This window comes from Prinia subflava, chromosome 4 (genome assembly GCF_021018805.1).
Source record: "Prinia subflava isolate CZ2003 ecotype Zambia chromosome 4, Cam_Psub_1.2, whole genome shotgun sequence".
In the NCBI taxonomy this organism is placed as follows: Eukaryota; Metazoa; Chordata; class Aves; order Passeriformes; family Cisticolidae; genus Prinia; species Prinia subflava.
This window is the reverse complement of record NC_086250.1, coordinates 60,846,858-60,865,292: the sequence shown is the minus strand read 5'-3', so window position 1 is coordinate 60,865,292 and position 18,435 is coordinate 60,846,858. Positions and strand designations below refer to the sequence as shown.

The 18,435-nt window shown below is 40.3% G+C and overlaps 1 protein-coding gene across 3 annotated transcripts in view; it reads right to left on the bottom strand.

The window, feature by feature from the left end:
• SRPK2 (SRSF protein kinase 2) overlaps positions 1-18,435 on the bottom strand; it is a 129,208-nt gene that overhangs the window by 7,825 nt on the left and 102,948 nt on the right. Inside the window, exons 10-16 of one of the 3 annotated variants that reach the window (XM_063396904.1) lie at positions 16,760-17,006; positions 15,299-15,787; positions 11,444-11,544; positions 11,244-11,351; positions 1,357-1,426; positions 548-640; positions 23-115 (exon numbers count right to left, since the gene is read on the bottom strand). In XM_063396904.1, coding sequence (XP_063252974.1) covers positions 23-115; positions 548-640; positions 1,357-1,426; positions 11,244-11,351; positions 11,444-11,544; positions 15,299-15,787; positions 16,760-17,006 — 1,201 coding nt within the window. The remainder of the gene's footprint in view (positions 1-22; positions 116-547; positions 641-1,356; positions 1,427-11,243; positions 11,352-11,443; positions 11,545-15,298; positions 15,788-16,759; positions 17,007-18,435) is intronic. The other 2 variants (XM_063396903.1, XM_063396902.1) reach the window with 2 other exon arrangements.

The window sequence follows — 18,435 nt, the reverse complement described above, 5'->3', positions numbered from 1 at the left end:
AGTGTTGCATAAATACCGTTACCTTTTTTGGTGAAAAACTCCTTGGAATATTTCCCCAACATAGCGTATTTTCGAGGGATTTTCCCCAGCAGTTCAATGATCAATGCTATGTGGTCTGCATTGGAGAACATTGCCAGCAAAACAGAAACATACAACAGTTTAATCAGTACATTGCATGCACACACTAACACTGGCCCGGTACAGACAGAAATAGATTGATCCTGGTAAAAAACACAAGTGCACACTGCTTGCTCAGTGGCTACTTTGGAAAGATGCTTTCAGCAGAACTTCCTTCTCAAAACAACGTTTGAGTGTCAGCTGCCGCAAACAAGTTCTGCCATGTAATTTTAAATGTACCAATAGTTGGTTTTCAGAACGTTTGGGTTAAAAAAAAAATTGTCAGAGATTCCTGCGAATTTTGCTTTTCAAAACGAAAATTTTGTTGTGTGATTTCAGGAAATGCTCCTCGCTGGGACATGGTACAACCAGCAGCAGCAATTCCACTTCTGTCTGCATCACGGCACCTTTCAAAAAGAAGAGGTACTACCTCTGCGATTGAAGAATTCCCGAGAATATTTTCCAGATAGAGCAAAGTGCCTTGGGATATTGCCTAGCAGCTCTATGATGTGTGCTATGTGGTCTATGAGGGAGAGAAAAAAAGGATACGGGAGTGGAAGGGGCAGGGAAAGGATGGGATAAAAAAGAAGAGGAAAGAAACTGGAATTAGTAAAAAATCAGAAATAGTTTCAAATCAACAATGTTTGCAGCAAATCCATGCAGAGGTTTCCAGGATCAGCAGAGCTCTGGCATCATTAGTAGCATTTAGGAACAATGAATGATGCCCACATTACCACTGCAAAGAGCATTTACAAGCAAACAAGCATGAAAATGGACAGGTATACAGATGGAAGCAGGAGTTAACTCTGATTTAAAAAAAATAATTAGTAATTGCCTAATTCAAATAAAAATACACAATGTAAACATTATTCCAGTGTCACTCTTGTAAAGAGAATAATAGAATAAAGTTCAAATTTGTCGTTTCTTTTCTAAACTAAAATGTTATTATTTTCAATCAGGTTTCCACACATATGCAATCTTACAAGAAGGGCAGTTTAATTCCTTCAGGCAGTTGTTAAGTAGATGAGTATCTGCAGAAGGGAGTTTTTGCCCACCCACTGCTAGTGGTGGAACTTAAAACTAAAAAGAAAAAAAATCATATTTATATTCTGGAGACAATGTGTATGAACAGTTTTACTCATAAATACAAAACTTAAAACCCCACTGTAAGCTCACTGGAAATTTAAGAGGAGTATGAAAATATGAAGAAACTCTTACAATACCTCAAAAGAGTCATACCTTCATCCCTGGAATAGTCTTCACCAGAGTGTGGTTCAAACAAGTAATCTCCAGTCGCTAGCTCAAACGCCTACAACACAACAGACACATCATGGGTGCTTCAGAAGTAACATCTCTGATCGAAAGATGTCACCAACACATCACAGCTAGCTCAGACGCCAGAGGGAACTCACATTCAAAGCTGAGGCCTATGGCTGCATCTGAGACTGAGGAGAGGCCACTTACCCGGGGACATCCCTCCTGCAGTGCAGCAGCAGCAGCAGCAGGAACCCGGGCTCTGGAGAGCCCCAAGCCCAGCCCTGTGGGGCCCGCGGGCAGCTGAGAGCAGCGTGCCCAGCTCTGCGGGGCCCGGGGACAGCTGAGAGCAGCGTGCCCAGCCCTGCGGGGCCCGGGGGGAGCTGACAGCTCTGCGGGGCCTGGGGAGAGCTGAGAGCAGCGTGCCCAGCTCTGCGGGGCCCGGGGGGAGCTGACAGCTCTGCGGGGCCTGGGGAGAGCTGAGAGCAGCGTGCCCAGCTCTGCAGGGCCTGGGGAGAGCTGAGAGCAGCGTGCCCAGCCCTGTGGGGCCCAGGGGCAGCTGACAGCGGAGTGCCCAGCTCTGCGGGGCCTGGGGGGAGCTGAGAGTGTGCCCAGCCCTGCGGGGCCTGGGGGCAGCTGAGAGCAGCTTGCCCAGCCCCCAGCGCTGCTGTCACACGGGCGGGCCGAAGGGAGGAAACCACACCGGGCTGGGGGGCGGCCCCGTCCCCTGTGGCCCCCTCAGAGCAGCCCCGCGCCGCCCAGGGAGCGGCTCCCTGTGGCCCGGCTGCACCGAGCCGATGCTCAACACGGCTTTACAGACCCCTGTCTACTCTGGGGACTGTGTCAGGTATTTCTAAACACATCAGCTATTTCTAAATGTGTAAGAGCTACACGTGTGTCTGAAGGGTATTTACCTGTCAGACTGATGTTGCAGGCTGAACTAAGAAAGTCTGAATCATAAATCCATTTATGACTATAATTAATCACTTGAAATTAGCCAACAAAAACAACCCATTTATGACTATAATTGATCACTTGAATTAGCTTCTTCGATGACTTTAAATCTGAAAGAGTTTTTTTAAATACTTCAAAGATGGGAGTAAACAGTGAGACAGATACTGATGGGGAATCCAGACTCCAGGACATCAGATCCCCTCAGGGCAGGAAACGCTTCCATGGGATGCTAACCCTGTGCTAGGTGAGGGCAAACTGACTTCTTCTTTATGAATATGAATGTGAACGTAATGAATATGAAAAGCTGCAAAGCACTGACGCAACTATGAGAGCCCCTACTTGTGGTCCAGACATGAATTCATCTGGTCTAATTCGTTAAACTATTCACTTTCACTCTGGCTTACCAATTGCCCAAGCAGCCACAGGAATCTAATTCTTTCCAGGTGGTTTAAACATCAAACTATTTTCCATGTCCAAGACATGGGAAAACATCTGATCCAGAAAAGCATTCCAAAAATGAGGCAGAACTTCCTGGCACAATTCTAGGATGGGATTTTACTCCATTAGAACATTTACTACAAAATACTTGTCTCCTGAAAATAGACACTTTTCTGTTCCAATTTATAATCTAGACTTGCTAAATCACCTGTAAATTTAGCCTATTTATGAGCACTTGGCTTCTTCAAGCTGTGAACTGCAGTGTCATCCAAGTGGGCTGCAGCCAACATAACTCATTGCAATCACACATAGCAGCCAAGAACACAGGAACACCCCTTGTTGACATTTCTGCCGATCCTATGAACAGGCCTTTAACTTCTAAAGTTACTGTCACTAATAAACAGTCATTCATTACTTTTCTTATTCCACTCCTAGCTCAAGATTGACAGTTTTCATTTTACAGCTGAAAAAAAATCTGAAGGACTTCATAAAACACCAGGTTTCTAACTGAAATAAATGCTCAGAGCAGCCAGAAGCGATCACTGGGAAAGATCTCTGAACACAACACAGAGAACATTGTTATCCTCCTGAGATGAGACAGAGAAGACCCAAGTGTGCTCTCCGTATCTCATGGCAATATATTTATTCATGGGAAAGGCTGGAGCAGCTTTCCCAGGAGAGCACACACCGACAGGGCTGATTCCTGAGGACACTGAGAACCTCACTGCTATTACACACACATCTCTGGAGAAAAACAGAAATGTAGCTGAATTTAGCCACAGAGGTAGACTACACAAGAATATCGTTTCTGTCCCAAAAATGAAGTATTAATAGCTTGATATGGCTGTGTGGGACTAAAAAGATTAAACTAAAGAACTGTGAAAACTGTTTATAGAGAAGCACAAGAGGTAAGCATACTGCTGTGACACTCTGAATTTGAGATCAGTTTGTGTATCGCAAGAGCTGAAAGCTCTCACAGATTTGGGACATGTAGACCATCCTCATGCTGAACAAAAACTAAAGCTTTTGAAAATGATGATGGTGCTTCTCTTTTCCTTTTTGTACAGCTCTGACTCCATGCCCAGGATGGGCTGGGGCCGCAGCACTTCACACATTTTATTATCTGACTCTCCCTCAAGGACTCTTAAGAACAAAAACATTTCTGACTTGAATGCACACAAGCACAGCACCAGAGGCAGGTGCTGTGCTAAGTATTTGTAATGATGGTTCTTAGCATCCATGGAAGACGATGTCTCACAGGTTCCTCTGTGGCAACCTGGTAATACATTCCCAGCTCTTTTCAGGACAGACTGGCTACACAGTGCAAGAAAAACGAAATTGATTTGTCCTCGTATAAAAAAGAATAAAACCCAGACCTAGGTTTTTATCATGAAGAATCGGCATTAGAGATCCATTAATAAACACATGAATAGCTGTAAGAAGGCCAATCACATCTCTGGATTTTATCAGAGTCCTCCTGCTCTTTAAACCACTGTACAAAGGTGTGGTGCACTGGAGAGCCCGTGCCATTACCAAGTGGGTGCTGCTGAAAGAGCAGATCTCTGCTGCCACACACTGAGAGCCACAGCTCTGGCCGTGGAACCACTGCTGCTCTGGACTTCCTGGGCATTCCCAGCACTTACCCACACTTCACACCCACCTGCAGGCACACACAGCCCCCAGGCCCCACAAGAGAGGTCACTGACACGCCGTGATGACACCAGGAGACTGAGATCCCAAGGGCAGCGCAGTGACCACAGCTGTGACCAGCCTGGGGCCACCAGCTTGAGAGACACCCTGTGGAGAAAGGTCAGGGAGGGCCTGGCCTCAGCCAGGGGCTGAGCAGAGCGTGCAGGAGGCCTGGCAGGGCTGGGTTTGCTCAGCTGGGAGAAGAGGAGAAAGGATTTAACTGCTGCACTCCACTGCCTGAAGGCAACAGTGGAGAAGACAAGATACACTCCTCCCACTGAAAGGACAACACAGAGCAGACACAGGCAGCAAGATAGGAAATTCCAATCAAATATGAGGAAAAAAAATTCTCTGGCAAGACTGTCTGAGAACCGGGACAGGCTGCACAGAAAGGCTGTGGAAATGCCACTCCTACAGGTACATCCTGAGGTATGTACCTGTATCATCCCTCAACTGGACAAGGCTCTGAGTGACCTCATCTACCTTTGACAACAACCCTTGTTCAAGAAGGAGGCAGATACCAGAGATCACTTCAAACCTAAATTTGTCTATATTTTCCATGATGCTACAAATATACACTAACCATATTTACTTACTTTCTCTTTGGAAGTAATAATTTCTAAGAACTAGTTTCTTGACAGAAACTCCAACTGTAAAATACCATGATTTTTTTTTACTTAATGTTGACATTTACGTCAAGAGAAGTCAGCATTTATTATTTGGAGATAAAAAATTAGATACAGCACACTCAACATATGGCACAGAAGCCCAAGGCAACCATCCATCCTTACTGACTGTTCTGGCAATTTCTACTTACCGCTTTCCTAAGGTTCTCACAGAAAACCAGTCTAGACTGCTTTTCTCCATCTGCAGATGGTGAACCTTTCATATAAATGGTAACACTGCTGTTTTATAGCCTCTGAAGAGGCTCTGTTTCTTTCCTGCCACACGATTGTATGTGAACCTTCCACAGTACAGAACTGGCGACACCACTACATAATGGACCCGTATCTAACCACACAATTGGAAATGGCTACATTTGCACTGTGTGACAGCTGTGTGCTCAATCTGGTGATTGAAAAATGGATGCATGCCTAGGGAAAGCTGTCTGGGAGAGGACTGGAAGAACAATTCACTTGGACTGCATCAGCCTCCCTGAACTGAAGCCCCAGCTGAAAAAGAACAACAAGCTATAGGCCAGAATTATTGTTTTGACAGATGAGATGCAGCCCTTGGCCAGAGCTCCTCTGGCCCAGCTGAACTAAAGAGATGCAAAAGAGAAGACTGTAAGTGCTTTAAAATCAAGCTTGGTTTTAAGAATACTGTTCCACAGGTCAGTGGGGGCATGGAAAGAAGATCAGAAAGCTTTCTGAGACAGACACCAGCTGACAGTTTGTTCTCCCATGGACATCTCCCCTGCAAAGCCAGGCAATGGGAAGAGTATGAAAGGCATTTTGCATGGTTAGTGCTTGGTAAGGAAGGCCAAATACACAAGCAGAGAGTTGCATGGGATGCTTGGAAAGGAAACAGGGTTCTTTTATTTGCTCTACTCCCATCTTGGAATCATGCACATACTGAGTGTTTGCTTTGGAAAGTCAGCTCCTCTGGGAAATCATTTTCTTTTGAGTGTTTCAGGTTGTCCACCCACCACCTTCAAAAAGGGTGTAAAGCGAGTAATAACAGCATTCTGTACTGTATCTGCCTACTGAAAAATATGTGCATAACAACTTCAGCTTTTTCTCCCCTCAAAACCACATTTTTGATTTCATTTTTCCTCAAAATACGACTTCTGTGCAGACTGAGGCTTGTCATCACACCTTTGGTATGTGCCACTCACACATACTAACATGATGATACTCATGATCCCATGGAGACATGATCATTTTTCCCTGCTTACAACAGTGGAAGAGTAGTTAAGGACAGTTACCTCTCCACTCCACATCAGAGAACATCACACAAAGATGTAAACTGGGGGCACAAGCCTGCAATTTGCCTACAAGCACTTACACGTGGGTTTAATTTTAACTTAATTTACAATATCCTGCTCATTCTTCGTTCTGTTCCTCTGAGTTCTCACGTGAACAGAAATGCCCAGGAATAAACCCCACTGCTGTAAATGTTCTTGCCTTGTTTTGCATGTCCCTTGTTTTGAAAGCTCTTTGCCTGTCCCCTTTCCCTCACACCTTGCAGTGTTTTCTTTCATCATCTGTATTCTCTTTAGGTAGATAAAACACCAAGTACAATTTTCACCTTCTCTGACTTCCTGCTGATCTATAGCTTTCATCTGTTTGCTAGGTCTTACTACCTAGAAGATTGCAGGAATCACAACTCTCCATAAAAGACACCTCAGAAAAGTGTTAAAAACTTAAAAAGCCTTGTTCATGTCCCACCCTGTGACACAGTCACCTCTTCCCTGCAGCTCAAACTAAGGTAATGAACCAAAGTCAGATGATGAGATTCACCACTTCAGGTCCTTTTCCTGTCTCCAATCCAAGGAGATTGGAGTGGAATCCAATCCATTTCCACTGCAGGAAAAGCAGTGGAATCATGCTGCTTGCAGTCATTTCCAGAAGCAATACAAAGGGATGCTGTCTGCCAACACTAACTCCCTTATCTTGCCAGGATTTCTTGGCAGCAGCAGAGTAATGTGTTCCATGTTTTCTGGGATTTAGGAAATGCTAAATCACTCAGTGCCTGTTCAGTTTCTGATCTAAAGAAAGCAACCTGATCAATACTGTTAATGTGGAAATTCAAACCAATACGACTAAATCATCAAGAGTGTTTTCAATCCTGTCAAAGGTACTGCTGGCTCCAAATCTATTCCCTTTTTTGGGTCAAAATGAGAGATGCATCTCCCTGTTGGCAGAATTAAATTAGGGCTTAGTACAGGAAGGGAACATCTTCTACAATTTAGTAAATGTGGAGAGATTCCCAGTGTCTAGCTTTCCATGAGAGGGGCTGAGCATTCCACTTAAACAGGCCACAAAGCTACAAGAAAAACAGAAGGGCACTGTACGATTTCCCTAACCCAACTTATGCATGTCCAGCAAAGGACAGCAGCAATCATTCCAACCAAGATCACCAAAGTCTAGAGAAAAAAATATAAGTTACATTCTGTGGAATTCTTTGCCAAGCACTGAACAAGCAAACAACTCCGCTGTGGTCTGGAAAAGCCCACTGACATCTCACCTCTCTCACAGCACTTCACGCATGCACTGATTTTAAGCCTTCAAAGATATGCATCATCCTCTTTCTTCACTTCCTTTATTTGTTTTTTCTTAGACACTCTGCAACTCAGATCACCTGAGGAGAGGACTGATACTGGTCTGAGGATATTCACATTCATCCTTTAAACCTAATTCAAAGAAGTTTGTGGCACAAGAACTGGGCCATGCCAAACTATCTAAAATGAGAAGATTCAGCTCACATGCTGCTGGCTTGCAATGCTACTTACTCACTGACAAAACACCAAAGAAACAGCACTGCAAGATTATTATCACTCAGTTACTTTGCCCTCTTTTGCTGTTTGGGTAGAGCCCTTACCTGGCTCTGACTACATACACTCCCCCAGCACAAGCAATCCTGATCAGAAACTGGCTAGTCTCACACTAAAGTCAATACAAATAAAACAGGACCATTCTTTCCTGGAAGCTGCATCAAAACCATCAAGCTCCTTGCTAGAGGAAGCCATCCCAAACTAACTGAGCCCAAGTAAGGGATGCTCTCCATTCAGACACAGTGCACCACGTCCCACAAGACTCATAAGGGAATATTCTGGAAGCTGCTGTGCACACAGGAACACAGATGCTTTGCCTGTTCCGGGCTTGTTAATCAGAGGCCTTGTTTGAAAACTTCATCTTCATCCTTATTATTAAAGATTGTGTAAAATGGACAGGCAAATGGTATGATGGAAAAAGACATTCTAGTGCTGCTGGGATAAAACACAATCTTCTGTGCTTAACACACTTTATGCCATAAATACAAGCCAATACGCTACTCATGGTGAGTGCTACCCTCAGTGAGAAGATTATTTCATTAGCAAGCAACAGGCATTGAAAACCTTAGGCTCAAATGGAGATCTATAAAGCACAAGACCAAGTTAAGACCCCAGGTAAATCCTGGTACCAAGCATTCCAAGTTATCCTTCATATAATCTAGGACACAGAAAAAGATTGGTGTGTTTTATATACACATAAATCTCTGACACAGAAATCCTACAGATACTAAGTTCCAAGAAAAGCTTTTTTTGATGCAATTTTTTTAATGGAGATGTGAGCTAGAATATCTGACACAGCACTGAATACAAAAAACATGGAGAAAATCTTCTATTTTGCAAGCTAAGCAGTGTTCATGTATGCTTGGTCCTGTCACATTAGGCAAAGTAGGATGGATGGAAACTTGCCAAGGAAAAAGTAATGGAAATACTGCTGGACACTCATTTTGCACAGTATTGCTTCCAAAAATGCCCTTAATGACTCAGGACTCGTACAAGCAAAGTCGCCTCTGCTCTCCTTTGGGAATCCTGGATAACAAGGCTGACAGGCTACCTGAGCTGCATTTTGGCTGAAAATAAACACCACCTGCTCCAGCAGACAATCCCTTTGAAAACACAGCAAACATGGAATAGAGGGAATTAAATAGGAAACAAGAGCAAGACAACCTGGAAGGGCATTTTCTGAACCAAATCTAGGTACAGTAAGGAAACCAAACTGGAGAAAGCAAGTGGGGCTGTAGAGGCATTAAAACACTTTGGCACTTCCCAGTTCTTGACTGCCTTAGGGATTGGAGAGGTTCACATCATAATTTCCAAAGACCTAAATAAGTTATTTGTGAGTTTGCAGTTCCACACCAGGAATGCTTTCCTGGCCATTAATCTCTGTTACAAGTCCTCTGCAGAAAGAGGTATTAAGATCTTTAAGGCAATCCCTACCTCAGAGCTGTTTTCCATCTGATCCAGGATCAGCATCCCCAGTGCTCTGACCGATTTTCTCAGCCACACAGCAATGCAAACAGATTCTAGGGGTTTTCAAATGATGAATTTTTTCTATGAGCTGGAGAGGCTCATATCTATTTTTTATACAACTATACCATGGTGACAAAATGTTGTAAAATTTCTACTGCATTTCTTAAGGACAAAAACCTAAAGACTGTGACAGAAGACAGAATTGCAGCACTTCTGCCTCAAATGCTTTACTATCTCCAAGGCTTACATAACAAAAAAGAACACACTTTTCTCATTAAAATACTGAAACTTCATACATAATTGTGAATCTGAGTGAAGATACCTCCAGTGGCAGTGATGCTTTAGGCTCATTTCTTCCCCTGAGTGTGAAGAAAGCAGTAATGCTTATGTAACACTGAGAAGTTGTAATAGGCTGGGCAGCCCCAAGTATTGCGAGAATATTAGATTCCTTAGGTGTGATACTGCTGTTTAACACTCCACTATCTTAAAACACATTTCCAGATAGACTTCAGCCTGCTTTATGTGCCTTTAGCTACATGACTAAAAGACTATATAAGACTACAAAATTAGCAGCAATAGATAGAACTTTAAGATGAATGCAGGGTGTCCAGTAAAATATAAGGTCATCAAGTTCATTTGAGGTTTACAAAATACTAGGTAACAGAAAAAAGTCTCTATAATGATTCTGTAGTTAGTTAACAGAAGAATAATTAAAAGAATTAAAGAACAAACTGTGGAATATTTTATTTATTTTGTTTTGCTTTGTTTTCAATGTAACAGAAAAATTCTCCATCTTGTCCCTAAATAGAAGAGTAGATTTGGAAATGGATGGGTTTTCTGTGTACTAAAGGCAAAGCTAGCATTAAACTCCAGAGAAAACATACTTTAGTTTCACTTATGGGTTAGTTACTTCCAACACATGGCCTGCTGAACTTATAATATCTGTAGGATTTTATGTTCCTTTCAATCCTCCTCCTCTCCCCATGAGCTGTGTAATTCTTCTCATCACCCACGCCTGCAAACTGTGTCTAGTATTTGAGTCTTCTCCTCCTCCTCACACACTTACTCTTATCAGACATGTATTTGTAAAATATAAAGATTTGATTAAGTTTTCGCTTTTAAAATAGGCAAAGGTATTTCTAAATCTGTTTTTGGAAATACATACTATCCTTATTGAGAAGATGCATGCAGCTTGTTCATCCTCAAAGAGATATTAGAGTGTTTCAGAAAGCTGCAAGGTTAAGTTTTCACTTTTTCTGATCTCTGAAGACTCTTAAAAAGCTGTGATTCCAGTCCTGTGTTCAAACTAATTCTACAGAATGTTACCACGTATTTTACGCCAATACACTGAATTCTTTCTCTCGAAAGTTCAGAACCAAGTCTAATTCCATCCATGTTCTCACTGCACTTGGCACCAATTTAAAGTATTTCACTGTTCTGCTACTTTACACAAGCAAAAGAAACGTAATCACAGCTAACAGCAGCACAAGTTCTAAGACCAGAATGAAACAAGCAGTTGGACTTTTGCAATCACATTTTGTCATTCAAAACAGACACATATTTTCTCTCTAAACTGGCATGTTTCTGACTAGAAGTTTAAAATGCATCACATGAAAATAAGATGTGCTCCCCAAAATGTTTCCTTCTGATTAAGGCTTGAGAAATTGAAGGAAAGGGAAGAAATCAGCAGCAGCTATCTGATACAACATCATTTATAATAATGTATTTGTGTCAAAATGTCAAAACCATCCCCATCAGGTTTTCTCACTTAATAAACGACTGTTTTTAGGAGCTTTACTCTTGTAACTACATATTGCATTGCTCTTACCATACATGCTGTACTCCAGATATCAGCAGGTGTACTGTAACCTGCTCCTATTAAAACCTCTATGGATCTGTATTGTCTTGTCTGGATGTCTTCTGTGAAGTGTTTATGCTAAAACAGAAAGAACCACATTAATGGAAAACAAGAACTATAAAAGACCTGTTCTAAATAGTGAACAACTGAAATGATGTAGTTACACTTACCACCCAGCAGGCATTTCCCAGGTCAGCAATTTTAACTCTAATTTTATCTGCATTTCTTGGGTCCAGTGGATTCACCAGTAAGTCAGCAGCACGAGTTTTTGCTAACACAAGCAAAATGCAGAACAGTTAGTTTGTTAAACCCACTATTCATTATCTCTGAGCAGTTTTGCCTTGACACTTGGTTCAGCGTTGTCATACACTGAAGACATCAAAATCATTTGCTGAATGCTACAAGAAATTAAAGCAACATAAATAGGATTTCTTACCCTGATTTCTATATATCCTTATCCACATCAAGGGCAATTTTTTTGCATCTTTTAGCTGCCAAATGACTATTACTACAGTATCCATAAGAACTTAGCAAAACCAGTGTATATGTTTCTCAAAACAGATTCAGACAGAAAATGTTAAAACTCAGACTTCAAGAACTCACCCACTACACACATGAAAGATATGTTCTTGGAACAGTTGGGTTGAGAAAATAAATCCTGCACTTCCATGCCTGGCTACAGTAAATAAAATCTGGCTGGATTTTTCCCTTTTTTGTTTGTTTGTTTGTTTGTTTTGTAAACCTCTCCCAAGGGGTAAAAGACTCACGGAAACCTGGCTAATTTGAGCCATGGGGGCTGCCATCCTTTTCACAAATAATTCAGCATTCAAAGTTCTTTGAAGGTTCTATTTGCATCAATTATGATCCAAACTAAAAAGGCAGAACTTTAATCTGAATTATCTTGCAATCTTTAGAGGCTCTTGGAACACTGAAACCTTAACACAGACTGGTGGAAGTGATGCTTTTCTCTGTTCTGACATTCCACCTGCTACTTCCTCAACTGCCCTGGAAAGAATGCAGATGACTTGAAGGCAGAAGACAAAACCTGTATCATAAATCACAGGGAAGCACAGGACTGGCCTCTGTTTCCTTGTCCCAAAGCTACAAGGTGTAAATTGGAAATTGAAGGTAAAAAAGGGGTACTAGATGCAAAAAAGCACTTGTGACTGCAATGATCTGATAAACTGGTAAAAGACTTGGAAGAGGAAAATACACCAGACATGGGACAGGGATAAAAAGTACTGGATGTCTAATGGTGAATTAGGAGTGACTGAAATCAGATGGAGATCTTCAACTGCTGGCCTGAATGGGTCATCAGAGCACTGAGCATTAGCCAAGCAGAAAGGAAAGTGGCAGGGTCCACTGGGGAGAGAGGGAATGAAAATACAGGAGTAAATAGCTAAAAGCAGAGGGGACAGTGACCTCAACAAACAGCCCTCTAAAAAAGCTGGAATGGAGTCCAAGACTCAAGTTTATAAAAAGCACCAACACGAGGACAGAAGCAAAACACTCAAAAGATAGGAACTAGTAAGACTACTAAGCTTAATATAAAGTCTTCCCTTAAAAACAGGCTGCATAGTACAGTGTGATTTTTTTAACATAATCACATGCATTGCTGAAGAAATAACAGGACCTTTCTCAGTTCAGTAGTCTTTGCAAAATAAAAAAGAAGACAATGCTAGCTAAATCCTTCCCACACATCTTGAAGGACTGCAGTAAATAAATTGGAATGAAGGGGGGGGAAAAGCCTCAGGACTAAAACATCTGAATATGGCATTAGGCAACAGCTTTCTTCAGTCTTCTCCTAAGAGAGAGACCTGAGCAGGTAACAGGGAAGTGCCTATACTTTTGTGTTTTTCTAAAAACTTATCATGCTTAAGTCCTGTCTTTTTCAGAAGAGAAAGATGAATTCTTGGATTCTGTATTTGACAAACACAGGTCATTTACAACTGAAAGTAAAGTCAGAAGAAGTGTATTTTCTAGAAAGTACTCACAAAAAAATCCAAATAAGGTTAACCCGTGCACAAAATTAGTGAATACTTCTGTGTCCTAGTTCCATGGAAATTAAGAAGTATCACCTTAATTCTCACAGTCTCAGCATGACAATGTACTTGGCAAACATTCAAACACTGGAAAGAGGAGGAGGAGAGTCGTGAGGAAATTACAGATCTATCTTCAGGGCATTTGGTCACGCAGTGAAAACTTGAAAAAGATAAAAACTGCTCATCCACTGAACACAAATTGGTTTGTGAACCAAATAAGGCAAGTACTTGAAAAAAATAAGATGAGACCCTGTCACTTAACAATGCATAGCAATGCCTAGAGAAAGAGGAACAAATGAAAGTCTACTTCAGTACAAGGAAAGGACAATAAAGATACAGTGAAAAATTATGTGGCACAATTTAAAAATATTAAATACCCTCTAACTCCTGTATGCTGCTTCTTTCTAAAGACCTTCATCTGTTTTGCTGCTGTTATACTCAATACTATTATTGATGCCATTAACACCTGTAACATTCAGCTTTTCCTCTTCCTTCAAAAAAAGTCAACTATCACTGAATTTAGTGTTTGTCTTCTTTCTTTGCAAGAAAGGTGTGTGAACTGATGGGATAACATCAAGGAGGAATAAAGCAGGTTTGTTTCTCCAGCTATGGAGATAAACTGTTTCCATGAGGACAAAACCAGCTTTAATCTCTGAAGGCATGAGGATATTACACACCAACCCAGAAAACAGCAGTGGAGTCTTCCTACCTATATACAGCTGGCAGAACAAAGGAAGAAACTACCAGATATCTAGGAACCTCCTGTGTATTGTTGCAGGGACTTTAGAGTATGAGATGGACTAGAAGCCTTATTTGCCTGGCTCTTCCAGAAATGCAGTTCTACTGAGCTGTATTTTATTTCATATTTCTTAACTTACCTGTCAGACCCTGTAATAAACTGTGTGAATTGCTCTTCTAAATTCTTAAACCAAGAAATACACTTAACTGTATTTTTCAATGCAGCTCTATTTAAATTTAGTAACTTCATCTGTGACAATGTTGATGGCAGGCTTGGTGATCTTGTCCCTAAGCTCCCATTTTCTGCTATCGACTTACAGATTTAGTCTCAGCATTTTCTTTATTAAAATTGAAACCCATAAATTTATCATTTAACCACTGGCACTATGAGACCTATGTGTAATATCCTGAAGCTATTTAATTCAATGGCAAAAATCCAGCTCTTTGCAATGACACCAAGATTTCACCTTCCATGTCTTCAAATGGATTTACAGGCAAACAGGATTTACAGGCAGAAGTTCTGGACTGATGACCAGAATTTAAATGTCCAAACCCACACTGAATATAGAAACACCATAATGAGTTGAGGGTTGGCAACATGCCCTGTTGAGTATTAATAAAAGGTTAAGACAGGAACTGTTCGACACAGAAAGAACAATTAATGAATGAAAACACAGCATATTACAGAATTTTTCAATATGAGTGAGAAAAGATGTGGGAAGAAGTAAGAGAGAGAAACTGCAGCCAGACAAGTTCAAACTCGCTACAATTCTTCTAAACAATTCAGAGTACCAAGCAATGGAACACACTTCTATCACACTAGATTATAATTTTCTCTTTGAAAAGTATCTTTTAAGCCAACAATAAAAGTTACTGAGCTTAAAAGACGGTATATTACTGACTTATTATCAAAGGATGTCAGGTTACATGATCTCACGCTAATGTTCTACCTTTAAACTACAGGAATGATGTTTATTTGCAGCTATAGATTTCCTTTTTTCTTTCATGTGTAGACTTGTCAATGCAAATATTTATTCTATGATAATTTATCTAATATCCCTTAAAAGCAAGTTCCAGAGTGGAAAACAACCCATAAATCACTGTTCTGCAAGAAAAATCACCCGATTTACTTAAACAATCTTTTCTTAACCTAACACTGCCTTTGTACTCCATTTACCTGCCTCTTTTATTTACTACAATACACACCCATGCTACTAGACAAAAGCCATTTAGAAGAGCACTTACTTTTTGGCAAATCCCCAGTGCTGGAAGCTGAAACCGTTCTGCTCCTGTCATGAGATGGGCTGCTCTCCTCTCTTTCAGTTACAGTGGATCCTTCAGAAACAGCAGAACCACAAGCTACAGACTCCAGAGCCCCAGAGAACACCGACGCTGAAAATTCAGAGAACTGGGACTCTGGGATTTTATGACGTCCATTTGGCAATTCACCATTAAACTGTTCATAGGAGCTGCTATAAGAGTAATCGCTTTTTGCATTTGGATCATCAAGGTTATACTCCTCTGGATTTGGACATTCTTCCTCTTCATCATCTTCATCTTCAATCTGTTGTTCCAATAGGAATGGGCCGTTCACAATATGGCCATTTGTTTTGGGGGATTCTATCCACTTAGGGTCTGTAGAGTCAGTGTTGACAAGTTCCTGCTCAACATCATCATCTTTTTCAGTGTTTTCCTTCTCTGTGTCTTCTTTTTCATCCTGATCTTCTCCTTCACCTGAAAAATTTCAGTAAGCAACACATTACATCATACATCAATAAACCAGACTACAATTAGTCATTCACCATTTTTAACTCTTCACTACCTACCTGACTTCTGACATATCCTACAAGGAAACACTGAATGTCACTGAACTATGCAAACCTTAAAATCTAAATTAAAGGCAAGAGAAAGGACTAGGAAGGCTGTTGGAAAAATAAACAATGGGAAGCAGTTCAGGAGGGAACAACCCAGAAGAAAATGATGTTATGAAGGGAAGACGAATGAAGCCTTGAAAGCAAGCTTTTAAAAATCTAAAATTCCATCTGTGTCGGCACGGAGTCATCAGAGAAGTAGGAAAATTCTCTGTAAGAGCAGAACAAAAACAAACCAACCTGAACTACAGTCTCAGTAGTTACATCTTTATTAGGACTGAAGAGATGACAAGAAAATCAGGGAAGCCAGAATGGAGCTGGACCATAATAATTATGTCATGTGTCCAAGTCACCATGACTGAACAGGAATTTCAACAAGACATATTTAACATTTTAGTGAAGAAGCTGCAATCTTTGTTACCTGAGAGATCATTACAACAACCACTGTAAGAATAAAAGGGGAAAGCAATAATGATGCCAAGTACTACAATAATATTATAGAAAAATGTATCTTATTGTTCTTCTACTTCACCAGGATACTCAGCTATTTCATTTAATGTGGCATGGTGACTGTTCTGTTGAATTTTCCATGTGCCTTTTTGAGTTGTTTATAGCTATAGACTGCTATTGATGGTTCTCTTCACTTCTGTTGTAGGTTTGACTTTTCTTTACCTTTTTAGCTTTTGTAGTCACAATTTTACACACAGGAGAAAAATTAACCTAATGATCTAGGACAGTTGTGAGATTCTGTTTGCTGCACCAGATGCAACACTGCACTATTACTCTCCTCCCCGAAACAGTAAATTCAGGGTCAATAAAACCAAGTAATACTAACCATCATCATTTCCAGGTTCTTCATCTACTACCTCTTCTATATCAGCTGTTTTTAGTTTCACCTCTGGGTGGTACTCATCTTCTTGTTCATTTGATGGTACAGCTGAGGTTACATTTTCTTCTATTTTTTTCCTTTCAGCTTCCCGCTCTAGTTCTTCTATTTCCTGCAGGCGTTTTTCTAGCAGCTCAGCTTGCCTCTTCTGTTTTTTCTTCAGTTTTTTCTTTTTGTTTTTGGATATTTTTCCAATCTGAAACATTAATACCAAAGGAAGGAAAAAAAAAGTAATTAATTATTTTCAAGGCATCTCACACCACCTCATTTACAATTTGATTACCATTTCTTTGAAAATACTAGATGGCAACTAATTTAGTAATTATATTGCTTTTTCCAGTTTACTTCAAATCAAGAATGATATAGGATTATATGAAGCAAAAATCCACCAAAATTTTACACAGTTAATCATGTTCTTACATGATCATTATTAGATACAAGAGCAAGATACATCTACACATCTAAGATGCCATAACAGAATTCCTATGATCTTATAACCTTGAGTAAACACAATAATCTCAAACTTCAATCCAGATTAACAAATTATACTGAAAGTGAAAAATAACAGGGTATCATATTAGTTGTTTGCATATAAATTTAATACCTGATCTCCCTCTCTGTATAATGCAGGTAATAACCAGCAAAAGTATTCTGAGAAAAAAGACACAAGAAAACTAAAGAGACTGAAAACAATGAATTTTAAATAAAACCTGTGTTGTTTTATTCTCTTGTGTAAGGAAAGCCTTTTTATTACTCCCTTCTGGACCAAAACATATGAATTACAAATAGCAGATGGCCATTATGTAGTTTCTCCTTTTATATAACATAAGGATTAAAAACTCAGGTACAACAACAAGGAAATGAGAAAATGAACATATCAGAGCTTAGACCGAAACATTTCCTTCCATTTTAACTGAAATGTGGCTTCTATTTTTATTATCTGGTAAATGAAATCTATCCAATTTTCATTCATTGTTTGAATAGCACAGTAAGAAATCCTCATATAATCAAAAAATAAAGTATGAGGAACAGCGAGAAACATTTCCTCAAAGGTTTATCTGTTAATCCTGTTATCTTCACAAAAAGCCATGAGATAGTCTAAACGAGACATTAAATTTCACAACCCTGATTATTTTCATCCATGTTGTATATCCACTGAAATGATGTATATTCTGTACACACAGAAAGCAGGTTTGACCACAGATATTTCTGAAAGGCTGTATTACCCTTGGTTATTTGCTATATGCATATGGCAAAGAGATCTTTCAAACCACATAAAATTGCCTCAACTTTCAGGCCTTGATGATTAAGGCCTTTATGCCCTTAAGATCTCTGCAATGCACAATATTTAGTGCATTCACCCATTTTTGTCAGGATTTGAAGGAATGGACTATTCCTCAAGAGAAGAAAACAGCAATGCTTAACTTAGTTTGACACAGCTATAGAACTGTATGTCTGTGAGAATTTCCATCACAGAAACACTGTGCTTAAGAATAGTAAGGCCAGAGACATAAAAAGAAAAATGTTCTTTGAAAGATAAAAGCTTTATTCAAAGGAAGCTTTTAAAAAGGGTCGAGGCTACTAACAGTCTAATACATATCAATACCCAGAGAAACACAGAAAAT